This window comes from Hydra viridissima, unplaced genomic scaffold (genome assembly GCF_058129835.1).
Source record: "Hydra viridissima isolate aposymbiotic clone 2 unplaced genomic scaffold, HvirCarnegie_v1 scaffold_3, whole genome shotgun sequence".
Lineage (NCBI taxonomy): Eukaryota > Metazoa > Cnidaria > Hydrozoa > Anthoathecata > Hydridae > Hydra > Hydra viridissima.
This window is the reverse complement of record NW_028324302.1, coordinates 1,685,336-1,706,094: the sequence shown is the minus strand read 5'-3', so window position 1 is coordinate 1,706,094 and position 20,759 is coordinate 1,685,336. Positions and strand designations below refer to the sequence as shown.

Here is a 20,759-nt window from a genome sequence, read left to right as displayed (position 1 = left end):
TCCCTATCACATACTGAAAAACTCCATATTCCAAATATATCTTAAACATTTTCAAGCTATTTTTGCAAAACTTACGATTTCTTAAGCCATTTTTACAGCAATATAAACAGTAGCATCAATTAATGGATTTTCTTGATTTGTTGAATTAGGAACACGAGCGGCATAATTATTACCGTCATCAACATTATTAAGATCAGTTGCATGATATATTTTCTTTACATAAACTCATATCGATTTTTTTTAATAGGTCATAGATTATTTTTTTTAACTTTTTCTACCTACTGAAAAACATTTTAGTTAAACTGTCATAAATTTGAATTTTCACATCGAGCATCCTATCTTTTTTGCAGTTTCACAGTTTAAAAGGAATTGAAAAAGGAATACGGGGTACAGTTACTTTATAATCAAAGCAACATAAGGTGATTCTGTTCTTAAGAAACTGGTGCTTGCTTCTGGCTTGTTTTGCTAGTATTAAGTTGCACTTAGATCTGAAGTTGAACTTGATAAAGATATTTAGAAACTTCCAGCAACCTATTCTTAATTTTTTTTAGGATTATTTTTAAACAGCAATTCGATGCTTGTTGTACATTCCATAAAACTATTTTTCAACAGCGTTTCAAAGCCTGAGCTACGATATCGCTAGTGAAGGCTGGTTTTAAATCTCTGGAAAAACCTTTTTTTTTCTCTTGCGTTACTGTAATAACCTCAAAGTGCGGGAAGGGTAACGCTGAAGTCCAACATCTTCCTTTAAAGTGCAGCCCATTGTTTTATTTACTTTACTTTCAAGAACTTAATAATAAAAAATTTTTGTCTTATATGTCAAATAACCTAAATCTCACTACGAAGTCAGAAAAAGAAAACTCCTTCAGTGGCAAACATTAAAGGTTAAACGCTGCCTCTCTTTACTCCAATATGTTTTCGTGGAAAAAATCTTTTTAAAAACAAAATTACTTGATTTTACTCAAGCAATAGTCATGTTAACTCTACGACTATCATTTCTTCTTAAAAGAGAAAAATCGATAAAGAGTTTTTTTTCATAACATATATAATCAACAATGACACAGAAATCATTTTTAACTTGCCGTCTAAAACTACTCAATCAACCAATCAGATTTAATGTTAGATTTTAACATATTGTTATACGGTTTCAACGAGTGACTTCGATTTAAAGACAGTTTGCCATGATAAAACGAGAATGTCAATAATGCTATTTAAAAACAGCGCTTAATTAACTTTTTCAAACTGCTTTATTACAGAAGTGATATTCATGTTTAAATTGAGCTTAACATATTTTTAATATTTCATACGTAATGTAAAATAAAAACTCTTACGGCTAAAAAGAAAAATAAAATCTACTTTGGCTCGACACATTGGCGGCGGATCAATAAAAACAGTTTAGAAAAACCTAAGTTTAAAAAGCTGCCTATGAACGACTCTTTACAGTTCTTTAACTTTTCCAACAATTGAGATGTTTACCACACATACTGAATGTTTACCATATGTTTACCTGTACAGCGTAGGAGTTAAAAAAACTGCTTGTTTACGTTTTAATAACTATATATTTCTAATGAGAATTTACTTGCTGATTTTATTTATGTGAAAGTGAAAAATTATTCTTGTTAAAAAAAAAAAAAAAAAGCAATACCATCACCAAAAATCTCTGTTTCAACTAAGCTAAGTTGCACACAAAAAGCAAAAGCAAATTCGCGCTAGATTTTGTTAAAATAAGGTTTTAGTACTACGTTCAAACAAAGAAAAACTGCAATAACGCTAAAGCTAATGTTCTTGAGTATGATAAATTTTCACCCGAAAGCTTCAATTTTTTATTAAATTTGTAACATTGCATGTAATTTTATTTAGTTAAGTTAGGTTTAACTTAATACCAACTGTGGCTACTGGCCCTAGGCTTCTAAATACCCAACGAATTGCCCAGATATATGCGTTGATAAAATGTAATTGCTGAGAAATCTTTTATTCCGGTTTATTCCGGTCCAATAACGAACTTTTTCCTTATCAAAACCTTTGAATCTGAAGACAGAATTATTCAAGTCATGTGTTATCAATTATCCAACAGATCCTGCAACTACATCGACATCAGTTCTTAGACCATGTAAATCAAAGATTACTTGCCTTAATGATAGCTAATTCACGCACAGTCGGGTGATTTAAGGCCAATACGAGGAAATTTCTTTTTTCTTTTTCGTTTTATTTTTGATTAAACGCGTGTGACGTGTTTTCAGCTCGCGGGATTGATCGTATTAAGAGTTTGACTTTAAGTATACAGTTTTCAAAGGCCGACATTGTTTTTACAGAAACAGCCAATAATAGATAAAAATATACAGGTAAATATAAACATTTATATTTAACAAAAATAAATTATTATTTTTATTAAATGTATATGTCTATATTTACCTTTATTTGAGGTTCCAAAATATCCCATGTATTTTTAAGAATACTGCTCAGAAAATCCTTTATTGCTTCACCGACCAAACTCTTCTTATGGAAAAAATTGGACAATCCACTAGATTTTCTGTAAAAGTATCTTTCTTCGATATGAATGTGAAGAAACTGGCATCAAAAATCTTCATAGCTTTTCTTATTTTAAGAATGATTGATTTCTTTAAGGCCTTCTAAAACTTCAGCTTTCATCTAAAAACACTCAAACAGTTTAGCTATGTGCTTTGGTTTGATTTTAAATGTTTGAAATCTCTTCAACTTGGTTTAGTTTTTATTTTTTATTTTTTTTTAATTTCGAACTTTGCGCGATAGAAATAGGAATTATTCTTCTGACTTCTCAGGGGCATTAGTCACTCGCCGATAATATAAAAAGGCTGAAGGTTGACCTTGGTGTATATTTATCCTGATAATTTAACTTTTTTACTTTTCGCTACCCCAAGCAAAGGCGATATCCTGACCTTTGACTCTAACAAATCAGGAAATAATAACTTACTTGAGCTTAGGAAATAAAAACTTATAGATAAACATAAGTTAAAAAATATTTTCTTTCTAAAATAAATTACAGTTAAATAATGTCTTTAAACTGCATTAAAATTAGGTTTACCAGCCCTGCCATCATTCTGATCCACCATGTGTTTTACATAAGCTTGCATATGTCAGCCTTTGTCAACTTCCAAAAGTTTTCCAAAGTATTTTTTTAAAAATTAACGATGGAGAAGCTGAATGAAAGAATGAAATTTTACAAAACCTTTTCGTGAGATTTAACACAATTAATTATTTAAAGTGATCAGTTATCAGTAAAAAAAGATTAATAACAAAAAGATAAACATAGTATCAAGACAACTGGTTCAACATTTTTTCATCTAAAACTTTAAAAGTAGAAAACGATTTTTTTTTGCTTGAAACGGCTACAAAATATTTAAAAATCTAAACTTTCATTGGCCAGTTTAAATCTCTTAAACAGAGGTCAACAAGTAATTCTAAAAGATTGGTTGTACAAGATTGTTTGCTTGTTACTGATATTTTTATTTACTGATCATTATACAATGATTTTTTTTTTTTACCAAAGGCAGAAGAGACTCATTTCCCATAGTTATTACCTCTTTATTAACTTTTCAACATTTGTTATTTGGTCACAACCTTATGTTGTCAAGTAAAAATGTAAGTATGATCAAATTTTTTCAAACGGCAAAAAAAAAAAAAAAAACCATGAATGCGCTAATCGACTATATAGCAGGGCTGTGGAGTTGGAGTCGTGGAGTCGGAGTCGGAGCTTATTTTGCCAGTAGTCGGAGCTGGAGTCGGAGTCAGAACAATTTTTCCGACTCTGACTCCAGCTTAAAAAAAATCTTTCAAAGTTTCATATATTTTAATGGATTTTATAGATGTTACTCATTAAAATATTTTAAGTTCTGTCAGTCTAAAGTACAAGTGCCAAACTCAAGCCCTCCAGTTGTTACAAAACTATTAGTCCCAGGACCCTCTGAAAGCTGTAGGATATCCAGACATAATGGGAATTGTAGTTTGCAACAACTGGAGGGCAAGGAGTTTGACTTGTATGTTTAAGGCCTTTAAAACAGTGATAAGCAATAGGCTATTTTAAAACTAGATAACTTTATGATGCCTCAACCCCGACTCAAAGTGTCTGACACTGTACTACATATTCTGTGTAGAAAGCTAGGCATGCACCACCAAGCACAAAAGAGCAGCATCGCAAAACAGAACGGCTGTAAGTATTTAATTAACTTTGCATTAGAAAGAATTTAAGTATTCATATAACTTTGTTTCTCTGGAGAGAGAGAGAGAGAGAGAGCATTAGAAAACTAGAGATTGAAGAAGGTGTTAAGCAAAAAGAAGAACTTAAAGAATCTCTCAATGGACGCTTTGTGCTTCTTAACAGAGTGAACTATTTTGCAATCAATGTCCAATTTATTTTTGAAAAAAATGAAGTAGTTACCTTGACATTAGCAGTAAAAGAAGGTCTTGGTGGAAAAGATTCTTCAAAATATGAACTTAAAGAAGAATAAATTCTTTCCGTCCAACTCACTATGTTTAAAACATGATTTTGACAAATTAACAATTTTATTAGATACTGCATAAGAGTTTATTGCATAACAAGAGTTCAGAAAAGTTATTTGTTCAGAAATTGTTTTCTAATAAATGGTGATGAAATAGCCAATATTAACATTTTACTACAGTCGAAGTTGGTTCATGATAAAATCAAGGAGTTGGAGTCAGAGTCGGAGTCGGAAAAGCGGTTTACCGACTCCACAGCCCTGCTTTATAGCTCAAAGTGTAGTTAACGATATTCGCTCCTTTTAGTCGTGTTAGAGGCAACGCTGGAAGTTCATAAAAAACGTCGGATTTTCTAATCGTACCAAAAATCACAAGTTGTACAAGTGGATGATAACAAATGTCGAATTGTACTAGACTAAACATTAGTGAAAAATTTCAAGTTGTACAAGTGAATAATAACAAATATCAAAGTGTACTAGACTGAACATTAGGGTACAGTGAGATTTATATGTTTTTGAAAAAAATAAAATTCAAGCTTAAGAAAAGGTGTATTCCTATGTAAAATTAAATTTCAAGGTAGGTCTGTTATGGACCACTTTTTGATCAGAAAACGTCTTGATACCCAAATTTTCATATCTACAGATTATTAAAATGAAAAAAACAAAATCCGTTTTTATGTAATAAACTCTCCTAATAAGCGCAGCGCCGAATTAATTTTAAAAGATATTTTTACTTGGCTCTCCGCTGTATAAAAGCTTTATACAAGATCGAAGTTTGTTACTATTTTATTCATTATTAGCTATTTAATCGAGATATTTATAAATGTCGAAAGTTAAGACTAGATCATCCACCACTGCATTTTCAGATTTTATTGGACCTGGAAAAGATTTTATTCCTAGTGAGCTGCCTACAAACAGAGCAGTTATTCAAAAAGGGATTTTACTAAAAGAACAAAAAAGCATGACATGCAATCTACACCATAATAAATATTCTAACAAAGATCTTGTTAGCGATCTGATTCCATTTGTTCTTGCTCAATGGAGAAAAGCAAATGTTAAGATTCAACAGCCAGTTATTATTGGTGAGAAATCACTTTATTATAGAATTAAAACCCTTTGGAAGAAAGTAGAAAACGTTGCATGGGGAAGAACTAAGGCAAAAGTAAAAGAAGAACTTATATTGAAGTTAGATAAGCTAATGGACCTCATAACATGTCCTCATAAGATTCTTCTGTGTGAACATGATATGTCTGGGTGTTCTTCCCCCAAAAATTGTAAAAGTAAAGCACATATAAATTGCACCTGTATTTTTTCTAAAAAAATTCCAACTATGGAGCTCAGGTGGTTATACAGTCAAAGAAATAAGACAGGTGAAAAGTCTGACATGCAAATGGGACATGCTGATAAGATTGAGACAATGAAACTTAGAAAAAAATATAAGAGAAAAATCAGTGACGAAAAAGCTTATGAGAAAAGAATGAAAAAACTACAAGATGATCAAGCATCCTTTGAGGTAAATATAATTTCATAATAGTAAATATTTTCTTTGTTTATATAGCAAATTATACACACACACACACACACACACACACACACACACACACACACACACATATAAAACAAAAATAATATTTGTAAAAGTTTGGTTTTAGGTCACAGAAAAACAAGATATAGAATTATATGAAGAATATCAAAAAAATATTTCTCCTGATATTTCTCTCAATGACAACTATAATCCAGTTAATTGTAACTTTACTTTAAAACAAGACAATGAAATTAAATTGTTGGTTGAAAGGCTTCTAAAGGATAAATTAGGTGTCTATGCTTTCCTTGTAACACGATTTTTAGAAAAGAAGTCAAGAAAAAACACTATATCAATAAAAAACACAGCAATGGCTGGTATAAGGTAATCATATAGATTATTATTTTGTTGAGCAGCAAAAGTTCGGATGCTGAATTAATAAAAATAAATATAAACTAGTTTTATTTTATAGGTTTGGGATTTCACCTGCCGCAACTGCAGCAATTGCTACAAGTTATCTGCAAGATTTAATTAAAGCAGGATTTCTCACCCCTGAATACTCTTACCTTGCTTGTGATCCTTCTAAGTTGACGAGAGCAAGAAAAAAAATCATTGTAATAGCAAAGAATAATGACAATTTTAATCTTCCAAAAGCAGATAATATTGGCATTTACTTTGGAAGAAAAGATTCAACAAGAGCGATGATAAATGATTCAAATGGACAACTACATCCTATTATTATCAAAGAGCAACACATTACTGTGACTATAGAACCTGGTGGTCGATATCTTGGTCATTTTACTCCAAATGCACATACTCATTCAGATAAGCCAGCTAAAAAGATTGCTGAAGGTGTTTATAATTTGCTGCAACAATATAATCTTACTGAATCATGTTTAGTACTTGGAGCTGATAGTACTTCAATTAACACTGGCTGGAAAGGTGGTGCTATAACACATCTTGAAAAGATGTTAGGTCACAAATGCCACTGGGCCATATGCATGCTTCATTCAAATGAGTTATTTTTGCGTCACCTAATAGAAGGAATTGATGGACTAACATCATGTAGTACTGGCTTTGTAGGTCCTGTGGGAAAATGTCTTGCTGATGTTAATAAAATGGAGTACAATCCTCAATTTAAAGCTCTTCCAGAGGGAGAGAGCTTTGTTGACATTCCAGAAACAATACTAAAAAATATGTCAACAGATCAAAAACAAACCTACAAGTTATGTAAAGCAGTTAAGATCGGTGTATTGCCACCTAATCTTAGAGAAATTCAATGTGGCCCCTTAAGTCATGCCAGATGGCTCACTACTGGCATGAGAATAGTCTTTATGTGGACAAGGAAACATGACTTAACTGATCAGAATTTGAAAAATCTTGAGTTACTTGTATTATTTTGTATAATTTTACTTTAAATTTTTTTTTGACATTAAAGTTAAAGACAGACTTGAAGATGCTTCCAATCACATTCTGTCTCAATTGAGAATTCTTAGAAATCAACCTGTTATAGTAAGAGAAATTGTGACTCCCTACATCCAGTTAGGCGCTTGGTATGCGAACCATGAAAGTTTATTAACCTCTTTATTATCTAGTAATAGTGCAGAAGACCGCAACTTTGCAGTTGACCGAATTTTGGAACAAAGGGGTAATAATATCCTTGGAGACATGCGAATCAGACCAAGAAAAATACCTAAACTGAACTTTGAAGCAACTACTCTTCAAGAGCTAGTCAAATGGGAAAATGGTGTAGTACAAGAACCTGTTTTTACTTGTTCGCTCACTAAAGATAAGTTGGTATTGCTAAGATTGACACCTCTAATAACTCCTTCTGTTAAAATTCATACTCAAAGTACCGAGCGTGCTGTAAAACAAGTGATAGTAGCATCCATGTTAGTAGTTGGGCCAGATGCAAGAGATGGATATATTAGAGCTAGAGCTCAACATAGAGAGTTGCTACCTGTTTTTAAAACAAAGAAAGAAATTTTAATAAATTTTCAATGTCAATAGATTTGAAAGATATGTTGTTTTATTTATTGTTTTTTTAATAGTGTTATAGTAGTGTTATCAAAATATTATTTGAGTAAGATGGGATAGACCTCCTGTTTTTTGGGGAAACCGCATCACTGGCACCACCTTTGTTTCTAATGAAACAAAAAAAACAACTGTTATAAGCAAATTTGTTAATCATTGAAACCTCATTGAAAATTGAAGACCCTCTCCCCTGAAATGTCCAGAATCTGCATTGCTGGTAGGATTCATGCAAGATAATGACTTTGAAACAAGTATCAAAAAAACTTGCAATTGGTCTAGAAACATTATTTGCATTTAATATTTCATCGCAATGAAAAAGAAGGACATGTAAAACATAATAAAGGACAAATGTGACAAATAAGATTTTACTAAATTTTGCAATTTCTAAAAGTGAAAATTTGGGTATCAAAACTTTTTCCGATCAAAGATTTTTTTAAGGAAACCCTATTTAAAATTTGATTTTACATAAGAATACACCTTTTCTTAAGCTTTTAGAAGAAAAAAAAATTCTCGCTGTACCCTACTGAACATTACTGAAAAATTTGTGCTTAGAGATCATTACGCCGTAAAAAATTAGTATTTTAATTTTTAACAACTTTTGCCTGGTAACGTTCATTTTAGTGAATTATTTGCCACAGAAAATTATGCTCAAAAGAAATTTTTAATGGTGCAGCCGAATATTCGTTAGAGCCAGGCATGCCTTAAATCACCCGAGTAGAAGTCAAAGATTCCATTCCCAATCACTCCTAAAGCCTAAATTGAATTTTTTATGTCACCTACTGCTCCAACTATTGTATTAGCGCTATTTCATGCAAAATCATCAATTTAAACAATTATTTGCTTCTCCTAAAAATACTGGACAAGAAACTTAGAAAGAAGAGGAGAGTTGACAATTCTATTAAAGATCGCAACCCACACCTTTGTTTTTTCTATTTGTAAAGATTACTTCCTGGTTTCATCATAGCAAATTTTAAAACAGAATTGTAACCTAGGATCAATGTCCTTGGTTTCATCTAAAAGTCCTGGTTTGCTTTCTCTTCAGGACTTTAACACCGCTTCTTTTTTTTATTGTTTCATTCTCATCCTCTCCAGTTCGAACCCTTTCGTTTGCAGAAGATTTAATCTACGAATAATAATAACTACATATTTTTAAAAAACATGTTGGGCTTGCAGTTGACTCTATATCTATTTTTTTGTTTTACAAAAAAATTCCCACCTTACATTACTTAATTTGTAGTTAAGTAAAGAATATGTTTTTTATTCCCCTGCGAAACTGTTTAAATGTAGGAGAGCCAAGATATTAACGGATATTTAGTTAATTTTGAATATAGCTATGCATACTTATGAAGCAGATCTTTTCAAATAAAATTTTTAAAAATAGCGTTCAGTAAAAATACAGTATTTAACAGAAATGGAAAAACCTTTCAGGTTTTCGAGACCTAAATAAAACATTTTAACTAAACTGCGCCCGAGGGAAGAAGAGAATCTTGAAATGCAGGCATTGCTTCAAGGTGGTAACAGGGGAAAAACACTTTTTTTTCAAAAAATTAAAATATTTAGAATTGTGTTATTTTAATTGTATATACTATTAAAAAAAAAACAACACTAACTGCATAAAAATTTAATGATGACGTCATTAATTGCACGTCATAAACAGATTTTTGATCTATTTTTAAATGTTTTTTCCAACAACGATAACTTAGTGAAAAATAATCAGAATCTCTTGAAATTTTAAAATTGCAATCTTTATTAGTAATACTATGTTCTTAGCGAGCCAGAAAAAAATTATTATTTTTCAAACGTGTAAGTTCCTCTGTCAAACTTTCATTTTCATAAAAAAGAAAAATATTTTTAAGTAAAAGTTGTATTGCTAGCCTTGTTTTTATAAAACTTTAAAAAGTGCTTCGCTCAGAACACTCTAAATAGAGCTAGGTAACGCTATAAAAAATTTCAACTCATTAGCTTTGTCCAATCAAAACTTATCATTATTGAGAAACCACAAATATCGTATAAAATTAAAGTCAAGAAAAACCTATTCAAAAAAATCAAATAAATCATTAAAACTCAAAAAAAAAAACTAAAATGCTCCGCTGGCATATGTCTCTCCTTCCTCAAGTTCATTTTTATAATTAAAACTTTTTTTCTGATTACAAGAAGTTTTTATCTTTTTTGTTTTACTGAGCTGGTTGACTTTTTTTCAGATTGCTTGACACGCTGAATATCAGATTTTCTTAAACCTTCCATAGTAAAATACCCATTTTCTACGCCTAGTTTTTTAAAAACTAGGAGCAATCTTTGGGCACCAACTTTGTATGCAATAACAGCAAATGTAATCTACTGCATTCTTTTGAAGAACAAAATTTTATTTTCCAATCACATTCAGTGTATGAAACATTAAAAAACTGGGCAAGACCCATGTTCTTTGATAAGAGATGATCAATGTTTATTGCTGCAATACAAGCAAGGCATCGTCCAACTATATTTATAAGAGATAAAAAAAGATCACTGTCAATAAAAAAAATTGCATCCAGGTGTGACAATCGGAGGGTCACTTTTAGAAAATAAGACATTTAATTTTTTTCCAGAAGCTGATTTATTTTGACTCACTTCATTGTTTACTATTGTTGATGTATTGGCATTTAAAGTTTTTGTAGCAAACCTTTTTCTTTTCCTTGATCGTAATTTATTATATCTTTTTTCAGAGACCATTTAAAGTAATGATAGTTTTATAGATTGAAATTAATTCTGGTTTTTTCAACTGAAGGAAAATCAATAACATAACCTTTATTTAAAAGCTCTGAATTTTGAACAGTTTTAGGGGCTTCAGTGTACAGCTTAAAGACTGAATAAAGAAAAAATGTGTTTTTTTTTTTAAAAAAAAGAAGCCTTAAGGTGAAAACTTGTTGGCTAAATCAAGTTTCAATCCTGAAATACATCAAAAATAGTCGTTACTAAGGTGGTTGATATAGCCATAAAATGTTATAAAAAGCACTGTGAGCAGAAATTAAAATTTTTAAAATTATGACACATGTCTAAATGTCATAGTTTGAAATATCAAAATAAACTTTAGCATGCGCTCCTGTTGCAATTTTTTTTTTTCGATTTTTAAATTTTTTAGCTTTTATTTAAATACGAAAATGATTTACTTTGGGGCCAAAAATTGTATAAAAACTTTTCATAGACTGCTTTTGAATATTTATTTTAATTGTTCAGTTTGAGTAAGCTACTCATAAAACATTTTTTTCAGATTATCTTAGCAGCTGCACTAAATTGTGTAACTACTGTGTTGTTTCAAGGAGTCATTGACTCAAACAACAATCTAACAAAACAAGACTATTGTAAGTTTATTAATTTTTGTAGCTATGCATAAAGTAAAATATATGATTAATAACCATATAATATATATGTTATACATAAAATGTATTTTTGTAGTATGTAATTGTATGTGAATGTCATTAGATTGATTTTAAGCAATTAAATATTTACTATAGTGCAATAATGTTTAATTTAACAGTCGTAATAATTTTATATGTGACATAAAAAAATGTATTTTTTAAGGAAATTATTGCCTCTGTGGTCAATGAGGCAGACTCATTCAGCTCATTGACTTATCTAAAGATCTCACCTGTTTATTAAGATAAAAGTTGGCAAAAATTAAAGTTACTGGGCAAAGGCAATAAGACAACTTAAACTTGAATTGCAGTCTAATTTATAGTATTAAGTAGATTGTTGTTATATACTTTAGATATAATATTACTGAAGTGTTATTGATCAATATGGCTGGTTCCTTATCAATCTTCAGTTTAAGAAGATAGTAGTTGAATTTGAAACCGCCACTGTAAACTCCATTTTTAAATTGCTCTACTAATACCCTTCAAGTTTTTATTTAGTTGAAAATGGTTCATTTTTCACAAGCTTTTTCAATTTGTGTTTCCATTTCCACCACATTTGCTTTACGCTTTCTTCTACTTAAACTTAAATTATATATATGAAATTTGTTTGAGAATGTTGAGTTGATCTTCTAATATGGATTTCCAATTTTTATTTATTTTCTTTTTACATTTAGTTTCTCTTATTTTCTGAGCTTTTTAAAAAAATGCTTTTAACGTTGTGCTAATATGTATGCTATTGCATGTACTTTATGATAGATAATTGATTAGCTTAAATATTAAATTAGAGCTATGATATTTTAAGCTAGTTTTTTCTGAAAAGCATTTTTATGGAATACATTTTTACACTAATCCAACTTTGTTTTTCCATACAGACACAGTTGGTTTATTTTTTGAACTCTACTATGGCAATTACAAGTATACAGGGTTAAATGGACTCAAATCAAATCCAAAGTTTCCAACATTTCCTGACTCTTATGGATTTATTAATGGGATTGAGACATCATTAAATATTAATTCTAATTATGGTGAAAGAATCCGTGGATGGTTTCAACCTAAAGAATCAAAAAGTTACAAGTTCTCTATTTCATGCAGTCTACAATGTGAGCTTTATTTAAGTACTGACAGTTCTCCTGGCAACAAGACATTGATATTAAGTAGTTCTGCATTAGGGTAATTTTTTATTGTACTTACTTACTTGTTGGCATTTTTATCTGATGGTAGATTTTTTTTTTCTTGTAGGATATCTTTTTTAGAAAGAACAAATTAAAAAAAGTTGGATGATATGGTGTTATAAAATCTGGAACTTTTTTAAACTAGAGTTTTCCACAAAATTAACATGAAAGCATCTAGAGCTTTAAATTTTGACAGAGCAGAATAAGTTAATATATCATTTGCTGTCTCTATATATAACATTGTAAAATTGTATTCCAAACGACTTCTTGCTGATTTATTATTCAACTTTTTTTCAATAATTTGTAGCAGCAAAGGCAAACATAATGCATTTATTTCAAAGGCAAACATAATGCAGCTCATTTCCGAGAAAATTATGCTCCCTTTGGATAAAATATATCTTCTCAAAACAGTTTAGGTACAGGTTAGGTAATTATCTATTTATAAGAATTCTCTTCAAATTGCTTTTCCAATTAATGATAGATTGAAATTAAGATAGTAGATTTACCCTGGAATTTTCAAGTTTTTTTTCTGACTATGGATAAATTTAAAAAGTTGTGGCAATTTTGAAATTTTAATGAAAATCTGCTTCCTCTTAAATGTTGCTTGATTTTCCCCTAAATTTTGTGTTAACCTAAACCCCCAAAAAATCTAGATAACTATATATATTATGTGACCGATTATCTTTATTGGTTTTTATTGTAAGGGTCCAGTTTAAATTTTTTTTTTGAGTTGATAAAAAGTCTTCCATTTGTTTGATGCAATCTATTTCTGTCTGAGTAGTTTTTTATTTCATCATTTGCAGGTAAATAATATTCAGTTTTTTCACCTATTTGCTTGCATAAGATTGATTTATTGGTTTTGGCCCACTGATAACCATTTGTCCAAAATTTTAGTGTAGTTGTTGGTACTTGGCTGTATTTTTTCATGCTTTTTGTTTATTCATTTAACCTTTTTGCAACTACCACTAATGAAACCTCTTTAAATATTGAAAATGAATGCCTTTCCTTTAAAGTGTTTTCATCGTTATTAGTACTTGGTGCAAAAGTTTAATGAGAAATTTACCATTATGCTGTACCTAGAAAATTCTTGTTCTAGTGTTTTCCATTTTTTCAAAAACAAACCCTAAGTTTTTTTAAAGATCTTTTTTTTTACAATGTTCCAATATCTAAATAATTTTATCTTGATAGCTTTTGTTCAACATAGCCTTAGCTGCAATGAACCTAAATCTTTGTAGATCTTAGGCTCTTATGCCTAAAAGTTTGATGACATAACTGTAAGAGACCTAACTGTCTGAGACCTAGCTGTCTGATAACCTTAAAGCAGTTTGCCTTCAATTGCATCTTACTTGTTCAGGTATATATCACATCTTATCTTCTCACTTTTTCATTTCTGTTTCTTTGATTTCAATGAGGCTTGCTTTCTATTGTGTCATTTTATTCTTTACTAGAGGATTTGCATTCTGCTAAAAATTTTCAAACTTTCTTTGTTCAGTGCTCAGATAGAAACAGCAATCTTATTTCTAAATTCTACTTAATTATTTGAGTCAAAGTAATTAATGCATTAATTTAGTTAAATATCATTTTACTTAAGCTGTAAATCATTGTATATTAATTTAAAATGTAAATCATTTTATTTTAAATACAAATTATTTTAGTTAAATAACTGACCACTTGGTTAGTTTACTGACCACTTAAATAAAAACTGATAACTAAATTAACTGACAGGTAATTATCATGTAACCATTTATTTAAAATACTGACCCACTCATTAAAATAACTGACCCATTAAATGTCACCCTTTTATATAGTATAGGCTCTGCACCACATTTTCATCTTCAATGTATAAATCATCTTATAAGTTGTTGTTTGTAGCTATGTTTTTTTCACTGATAGGTTTTTGCAAACCTCTTCAAGCATCAACTTGAGATCAACTCAGAAATATTACATAGAAGTTCTTACTGTTGTAAATGGTCTCTCTGTCCTTTCTGTTGGTGTGGTGGATCTTTTAAATATTTTATCATCAACATTATCTTCTCAAAATTGGTTCAATTCAATTAGATTAGGTAATTTTAAAAGTTATTTAATTTCAGTTTGTGAAGTAGATTATATTGGTAAATGAATGTTGTTTTGTTAAAAGAACTAAATGTAACAAGTTATGTAATTGTTATGACATAAATAAAATTTCAGACCAATTACTTGTAAACAATAAACAATCATTTATTCAATCTTTTAAATATTCGATATTCAATTCCTTTATTTTGTGTTAATAAGAATATTTCAAAAAGTACAAGTCATTTCATACAGTTCTCAAGTAAAATGTTAAAATTCAGCCAATATTTATTTTTAGTTACTGTTTTAGATTGCCATTTTATTTGTTGGCAGTAGTGCACATTTATAGTTTTAAAACATTTTTCATAAAAACACAATTTTAAATGAATAATGCATTTTTAAATGATATTTTGAAAATTATTATTTGATTGATAATCATTATTATTTACATGATTGTTTGATGATATCGATTATTTAATAAAGGAAAAAATTAGATCATAGAATTAAGAGTCATTGCAGATGATGCTTAGATGGTTACAGTAGAATAGACTGTGAGGAATGTGGTTTTATGTTTAATTGAAATACAAAACTGTTTTAAAATATTTCATGATGAACTTTAAATTTACATGTATGTAGGAATTGGTTTTAGCAAGTATTTTTTTTTTTCCATCAATAAACATGGATTGAAGATAGAAACCAGTTTATTTAGTATTCTTTAATTGACTTTTTTGAATTTCCCTATCATTTGATATAGTATTTGTTAACATTTAATAATTAGTTTTATTGCCCCATTTCAGGTTGAAATCTGGTTCTAAGACATCTAGAAATTGCTTACCTATTTTCCCCGCTTCTTAATGGCCTTATAAAATTTTATGTTTTAACTTATAACAAAAAATAGTTTATAAATAAATATTCATTTGATTAATTCTTTGATTATTAATTTTTTAAAATTATCTCTTTAATTGGGCAATGATGGTTTTTGGCAGCAAATTAAATCTACTGAATAAACATGCTTTAAATAAGTTTTTTTAAAATTCCTATATTAAGACAACATTAAGACAAGTAAAGGTTTAAAAAAGATTGAAGTTAAGTGTGACTTTTTAAGTAGAAATGATGGAGTGCCTTTTGGCAGTATGATGTGATGTTGGAGTGATATAAGTAACTATCAAAATGATGTGAGGGAATTTAACAAAAGCTGTGACATAAAATATTAATAAAGAATTTAAAAGATTGAAAATGAAATGGTTGCTTGTTATATTAACCATCTCAGAATTTATTTATGTTATTTTAGTTCATTTGTGTTTTAAATCAAATGAAAAGTAAGAGATCTATGTAGCAGATTAATTATAGTTCCGAGGAGTAAAATTTTCCTGCTTTAAGAAAATGTTATACCAAATATCTGGCTTACTAAAAAAGTATTTTGCACAATTTTATAAATTTATTGTCTTGTTTTTTCTCCTACAAAGTAATGTTACATGATTAAAATTAAAATTGTTTGATAGACCCAGAACTGGGTTTTTCAAATAGGTATGTAATGATTTGGGAGTCTATCAAACAGCCATAAAACAGCCATATAAAGTTTTACATTTGTCTGGCCAGGCTAAAAGTAAAAGTAAAAACTTGTATTTTTAAACCATAAAATTTTTTAAAAATTTGTGAGTTCTTTCATAAATTAGCATAAAACAAATAAGCATAAAAGTTTTTCTTCTTCTTAAGAAGTTCTCAGAAAAAACTGCATTAGAAAAGACTTAAATTTATTGATTAACTTTATTAACTTAAATATTTTAAATTGATTTAAGGTATGCCTATTGTCAATCTCTGAAACATAGTGCTGCTGATTTTGCTTTTGCATTATTTTCATGCCCTATTTGTTTATACTTAATACTAAATGTTTGCATTTAACAAATCTTCTTGTTAACATTTAAGAAGTCTTTTTGTTAACATTAACAAATTATCTGTATCATTTTTCTACCCATTTGTAAAGAGCAGTAGCAAAGTCACAAATGAAATTTTTTGGAGTGCTTTTTAGTATGTTTTCTAATTCTTAAATTGTTTAAGTAAATAGTTAAAACAAAAATAGTTAATTAGTTTGGATTAATAACTGATAAAAGGTAGATATAGTTTTTATTAGTTAGTAGTTTTCTAATTGGCTGAAGTTAATTGTGAATTTTTTATCTTTTATCCTAATAAATGAAAAATAATACATATTAATCTGATGTTTAATAATATTTAAATATTAATTTTAGGAATTTGTGTTTCTGGGAATTGTAGCAACAATCAAAATGAATACTGCATCAATGAAGCTAAGATGTATTTTGTTTGTACTTGCTTAGAAGGCTATTATATAGATGGGAACTTTACATGCAAAGGTTTTTTAATTTTGAACAAATAATTTATTTTTATATTTTCTTAGTTTTAAATCTTTATCTTGACTTAAAGCAAATAGGTTTCCAATATATTTATGATGACGTTTACATAATCAGGGTGAAATGTCATTTTTACTATAAAAGTCTAGTCAAGATATATACATATATATATATATATATATATATATATATATATATATATATATATATATATATATATATATATATATATATATATATATATATATGTATGTATGTATGTATGTATATATATTTATCTCACTTAGTTGAAAAACAAGAAGCTCTTGCTTGTCTGAATGGGAATAACTCTCTAGAATGTTTATGCCCAAGTGGATTTTCTTTGAACAAAGTATCACATCTTTGTGAAGGTATTATTTCACTTGTTTCACAATCTCATTAAAGTAAAATAAACAGTAAGACTATTTATGTTGCTGGTTCATTAAAAAGTTGTTTCATATTAAAACTTTTTTAGGAAGACTTTTGATATTCTGTCAGTATTTCAATATTTTTCTTGTTTTTTATACATGGAGTAATATTTAAATCTAATTGTAAATTTGATATAAAAGTTGTGATTTAGTTTTCAAAGTTTGATATTTCTTGTTTCAAAAGCAAATAAAACAGGTATTTATAAATGAATGTTGTTCTTTTGAACTTTTACAGTAAAGTTTTTTAAGTCATTATTCTTTAACTAATTAAAATGCAGCCAGAAATTACTTTCAGAAAAGATAGGTTATTGCTTTAAAAAAGAAACAGCTATATGGCAAAATATTTTGGCCACCCATAACTCTTCCAAAAAACTGTAGGAAAGTTTGAACTTTAAATATTGTTTGTAACTTTTAAAAATTTTAAAAATGGGATTTCTGGTAAAAAAACAAGGCATTCTTTACTTTAATAAGTCAAACATTAATATCTAGTCACTCCTGTTTTTGCCCTTATGACAGCTTTCTCACTTCTTATTATGCTTTTAATAAACTTTTCTGTCCTTTTTTGGAGATTTTTTGTTAGAGTTCCTTTTTTTTTTCCACAAATAGCAGACCAAATCAAAATAGAAGTTGGATGTTTAATTTTGTGAATGATGCAGCTTGATAATATATTTGATAATAAGATTATTTTTTCTCTAACTTTTCTTTTCACATATTGAATTTTGTTTGAAATAAGATTAAAAGTGCTTTCATTTAAATCATGCATAAAAAGTGAAAGAAAGTTTCATTAAATTAGTTATCTGAAAGTTGAATAAATATCTGTATATAATCTTTCTGTAATAAATATCTATAAATGTTGAGTAAATGCCATTAAAAAAATGCATCTTGAAAATTTCTAATCATTTTCACTGTAATCTTTTGCCAAAAGATTACATGCTAACTCATGCTAAGCTTTTCTGTAAGTTTTGACTTTTTGCTGTTTAATATTGAACAACTTGCTTAGACACTATGATTCCAGACTGCTCAATTTTTTAAGTAATAGAATCATTGGATCCTTGTTGGTTTACAAGCATTATTATACTTAGTTTTCTTTGATCATGTGCTGGAAAAAGAATTTAAAAAAAAAATTTATGTTTTTGTCTAAAATTTTCTTCAGTGTTAAGCTCTCTAAATGAGCTGATTTTTTCTTAAATATTTGGACAAACACTCAAAAAACATCACATCTTTTAACAATAGCTCTTTGAAAATAACTAGTATTATAAGAGATAATGAAATGTAAACAACTTTTTTTATGCTGATAAATCTCTCCTACTCATATCTGTAAATAAAGAATGTTTCATATCTATAAAAAGAAATTGTTTCTTAAAATCTACAAAAAAACTGGTTTTAGTAAAAATTTGACAAAACATTTATCTTACCTGTTTTAAGTAGTTAGATAAATGATAAATTCAGAAAATTTTAAAAAGTTTTGTATAAATGCGCACTAGCCCAACTTCATTATTAGTAGAAAAGTGATGTTACAAATTAGTTAACAGTAAAGTAGGGTTACCAACAACATAACAGTTTTAATTAATTATTAAAATCTTTTGATCATAATAATTTTGATAATTTTTATCAAATTGTTATAATTATTATGATCAAAAGATATGTAAGGGTTCCAAACAAAAAAAGGAAACAATTTTAAAAGTAAAACTAAGAAAGAGAACTTTCTTTTTTAATATTGTTAGTTTTGTAAGGTGGCCATAATAAATTGTCAACAGCTGTAAATTTAGAATCACATTTTGGATCATCAGTTAAAAAACTGATGACTTGTAAGTATATAATAGTTTTCTTTCTTTTAATACTGAAAGTAATTTGGAAAGTATTGAGTTACGTATCAAAACACTGTTATTTTTTATATAGATGTGAATGAATGCTTAGACCATTGCAAAATACCAAATGCTACCTGCATTAATCTTTTGGGGTCCTATCAATGCTTGTGCTCCATTGGATTGTTTTTCAACACTACTTCTCAGCTCTGTGAAGGTTTATATTTTTGTTATGCCTTTTTAAAATCTTCTCAAGAGCATTTGTTTATGGTTAGTTGTTTAGTATATATACTAAGAAACAGTCTGTCATAATTTTTTGTTTAAAGCTTCTTTTCAATTTTTCAATAAATCTAGGGCACACAAAATATGATAATCCAAAAGTATCTTTTATTGGCGTTAGTAATTCATTACTTCAAGCCTTAGATAAGGTTCATGTGGATAAAACTTAGATAAGATCTAGATAAAACTTAAATGTGGGCTGAAAGATTTTGGGAAAAATTAAAGCACTTGTTTCTACATCACTTTTCTCTTTTACTTACAGAATTTTTATCAAAAAAGCATGAATAAGGGATGAAAACAGCTAACAGTTCACAAAATAGATAGTTTTGTAATTTATTGCATATGCCTTTCATTATGGTGTTTACAACTTTCATATTGATCTTTTTGTAATTTATTGCATTTCTTTCATCATGGTCTTTTCAACATTCATATTGAACTTTTTCAATCGTCTTTTAATCCTTTTCCCAACTTTTGAATTTTTTGCTGCCCAATGACAAAAGTTCCGGTCTTGGTTCTGTATTTTTTTTAAGGTTTCAGTTCCAACTGAATTTCCAGTTCAAAATGTTACTGAAAATAGATATTATGAGTCTTTATTTAGCATTATAGCATTACTATCATTTTGATAAAAATAATTAAAAAATTTTTTTAACTAGATGTTAAGCTTGAGAATATTGTTTTTGTTTGAAAACCAATTAATTTTCTTCTTTAAGTTAATTTAAAATTAATGTTCATACCTTGTAATATATTTTATTGTTAGTATTTTTCTAAACATTGTCATGACCCAAAGAAAAATTTTGAACCTCTGAAAGATGAATTGGCTCTTGCAACTCACATTTTTTCTGGTGACAAATAAAAGAACCCATCTTTTTTGCGTATTTTCAAAAATTTTTGCGCAATCTCAAACAGGATCAAATGCACATTCATCTTCCAAAAAAGAAAGAATAGTTAAATGATTTTTGGATTGTCAAAAACTTGGGTTTTTAAAACAACTATGATAACCACCACTGGCTTGTACTCGTGGTACACAAAATTTTTCCTTATATTTCTCTAATGCTTATCTTTCAACATAAATTCTTGGTTCATGATTAACCACCTCAATATATGATTCATCTCTTCAAATGACCTTAGACTAATTTTCTATTGACCTGTGATGTCATTCCTTATGCCAGTTACATCTTTTAATCTTCTCTGTCACACTTAAAAGTAATTTTCTGGGGGGTAC

General features: G+C 28.6%; 1 protein-coding gene and 1 pseudogene across 3 annotated transcripts in view; both read left to right on the top strand.

Annotated features, from left to right (window-relative positions):
- Nucleotides 1-20,759, top strand: part of LOC149890552 (polycystin-1-like protein 2) — a 51,544-nt gene that overhangs the window by 2,536 nt on the left and 28,249 nt on the right. The window contains exons 2-7 of one of the 2 annotated variants that reach the window (XM_090082677.1): nucleotides 11,276-11,366; nucleotides 12,293-12,590; nucleotides 14,486-14,655; nucleotides 16,888-17,010; nucleotides 17,295-17,396; nucleotides 19,353-19,475. In XM_090082677.1, the coding sequence (XP_089938803.1) occupies nucleotides 11,276-11,366; nucleotides 12,293-12,590; nucleotides 14,486-14,655; nucleotides 16,888-17,010; nucleotides 17,295-17,396; nucleotides 19,353-19,475 (907 nt within the window). The remainder of the gene's footprint in view (nucleotides 1-11,275; nucleotides 11,367-12,292; nucleotides 12,591-14,485; nucleotides 14,656-16,887; nucleotides 17,011-17,294; nucleotides 17,397-19,352; nucleotides 19,476-20,759) is intronic. The other variant, XM_090082678.1, reaches the window with a different exon arrangement.
- LOC149890553 (uncharacterized) lies at nucleotides 5,057-7,424 on the top strand (annotated as a pseudogene). The gene is made up of 3 exons (XR_016451019.1): nucleotides 5,057-5,985; nucleotides 6,125-6,378; nucleotides 6,467-7,424. The product of XR_016451019.1 is annotated as an uncharacterized LOC149890553 (transcript).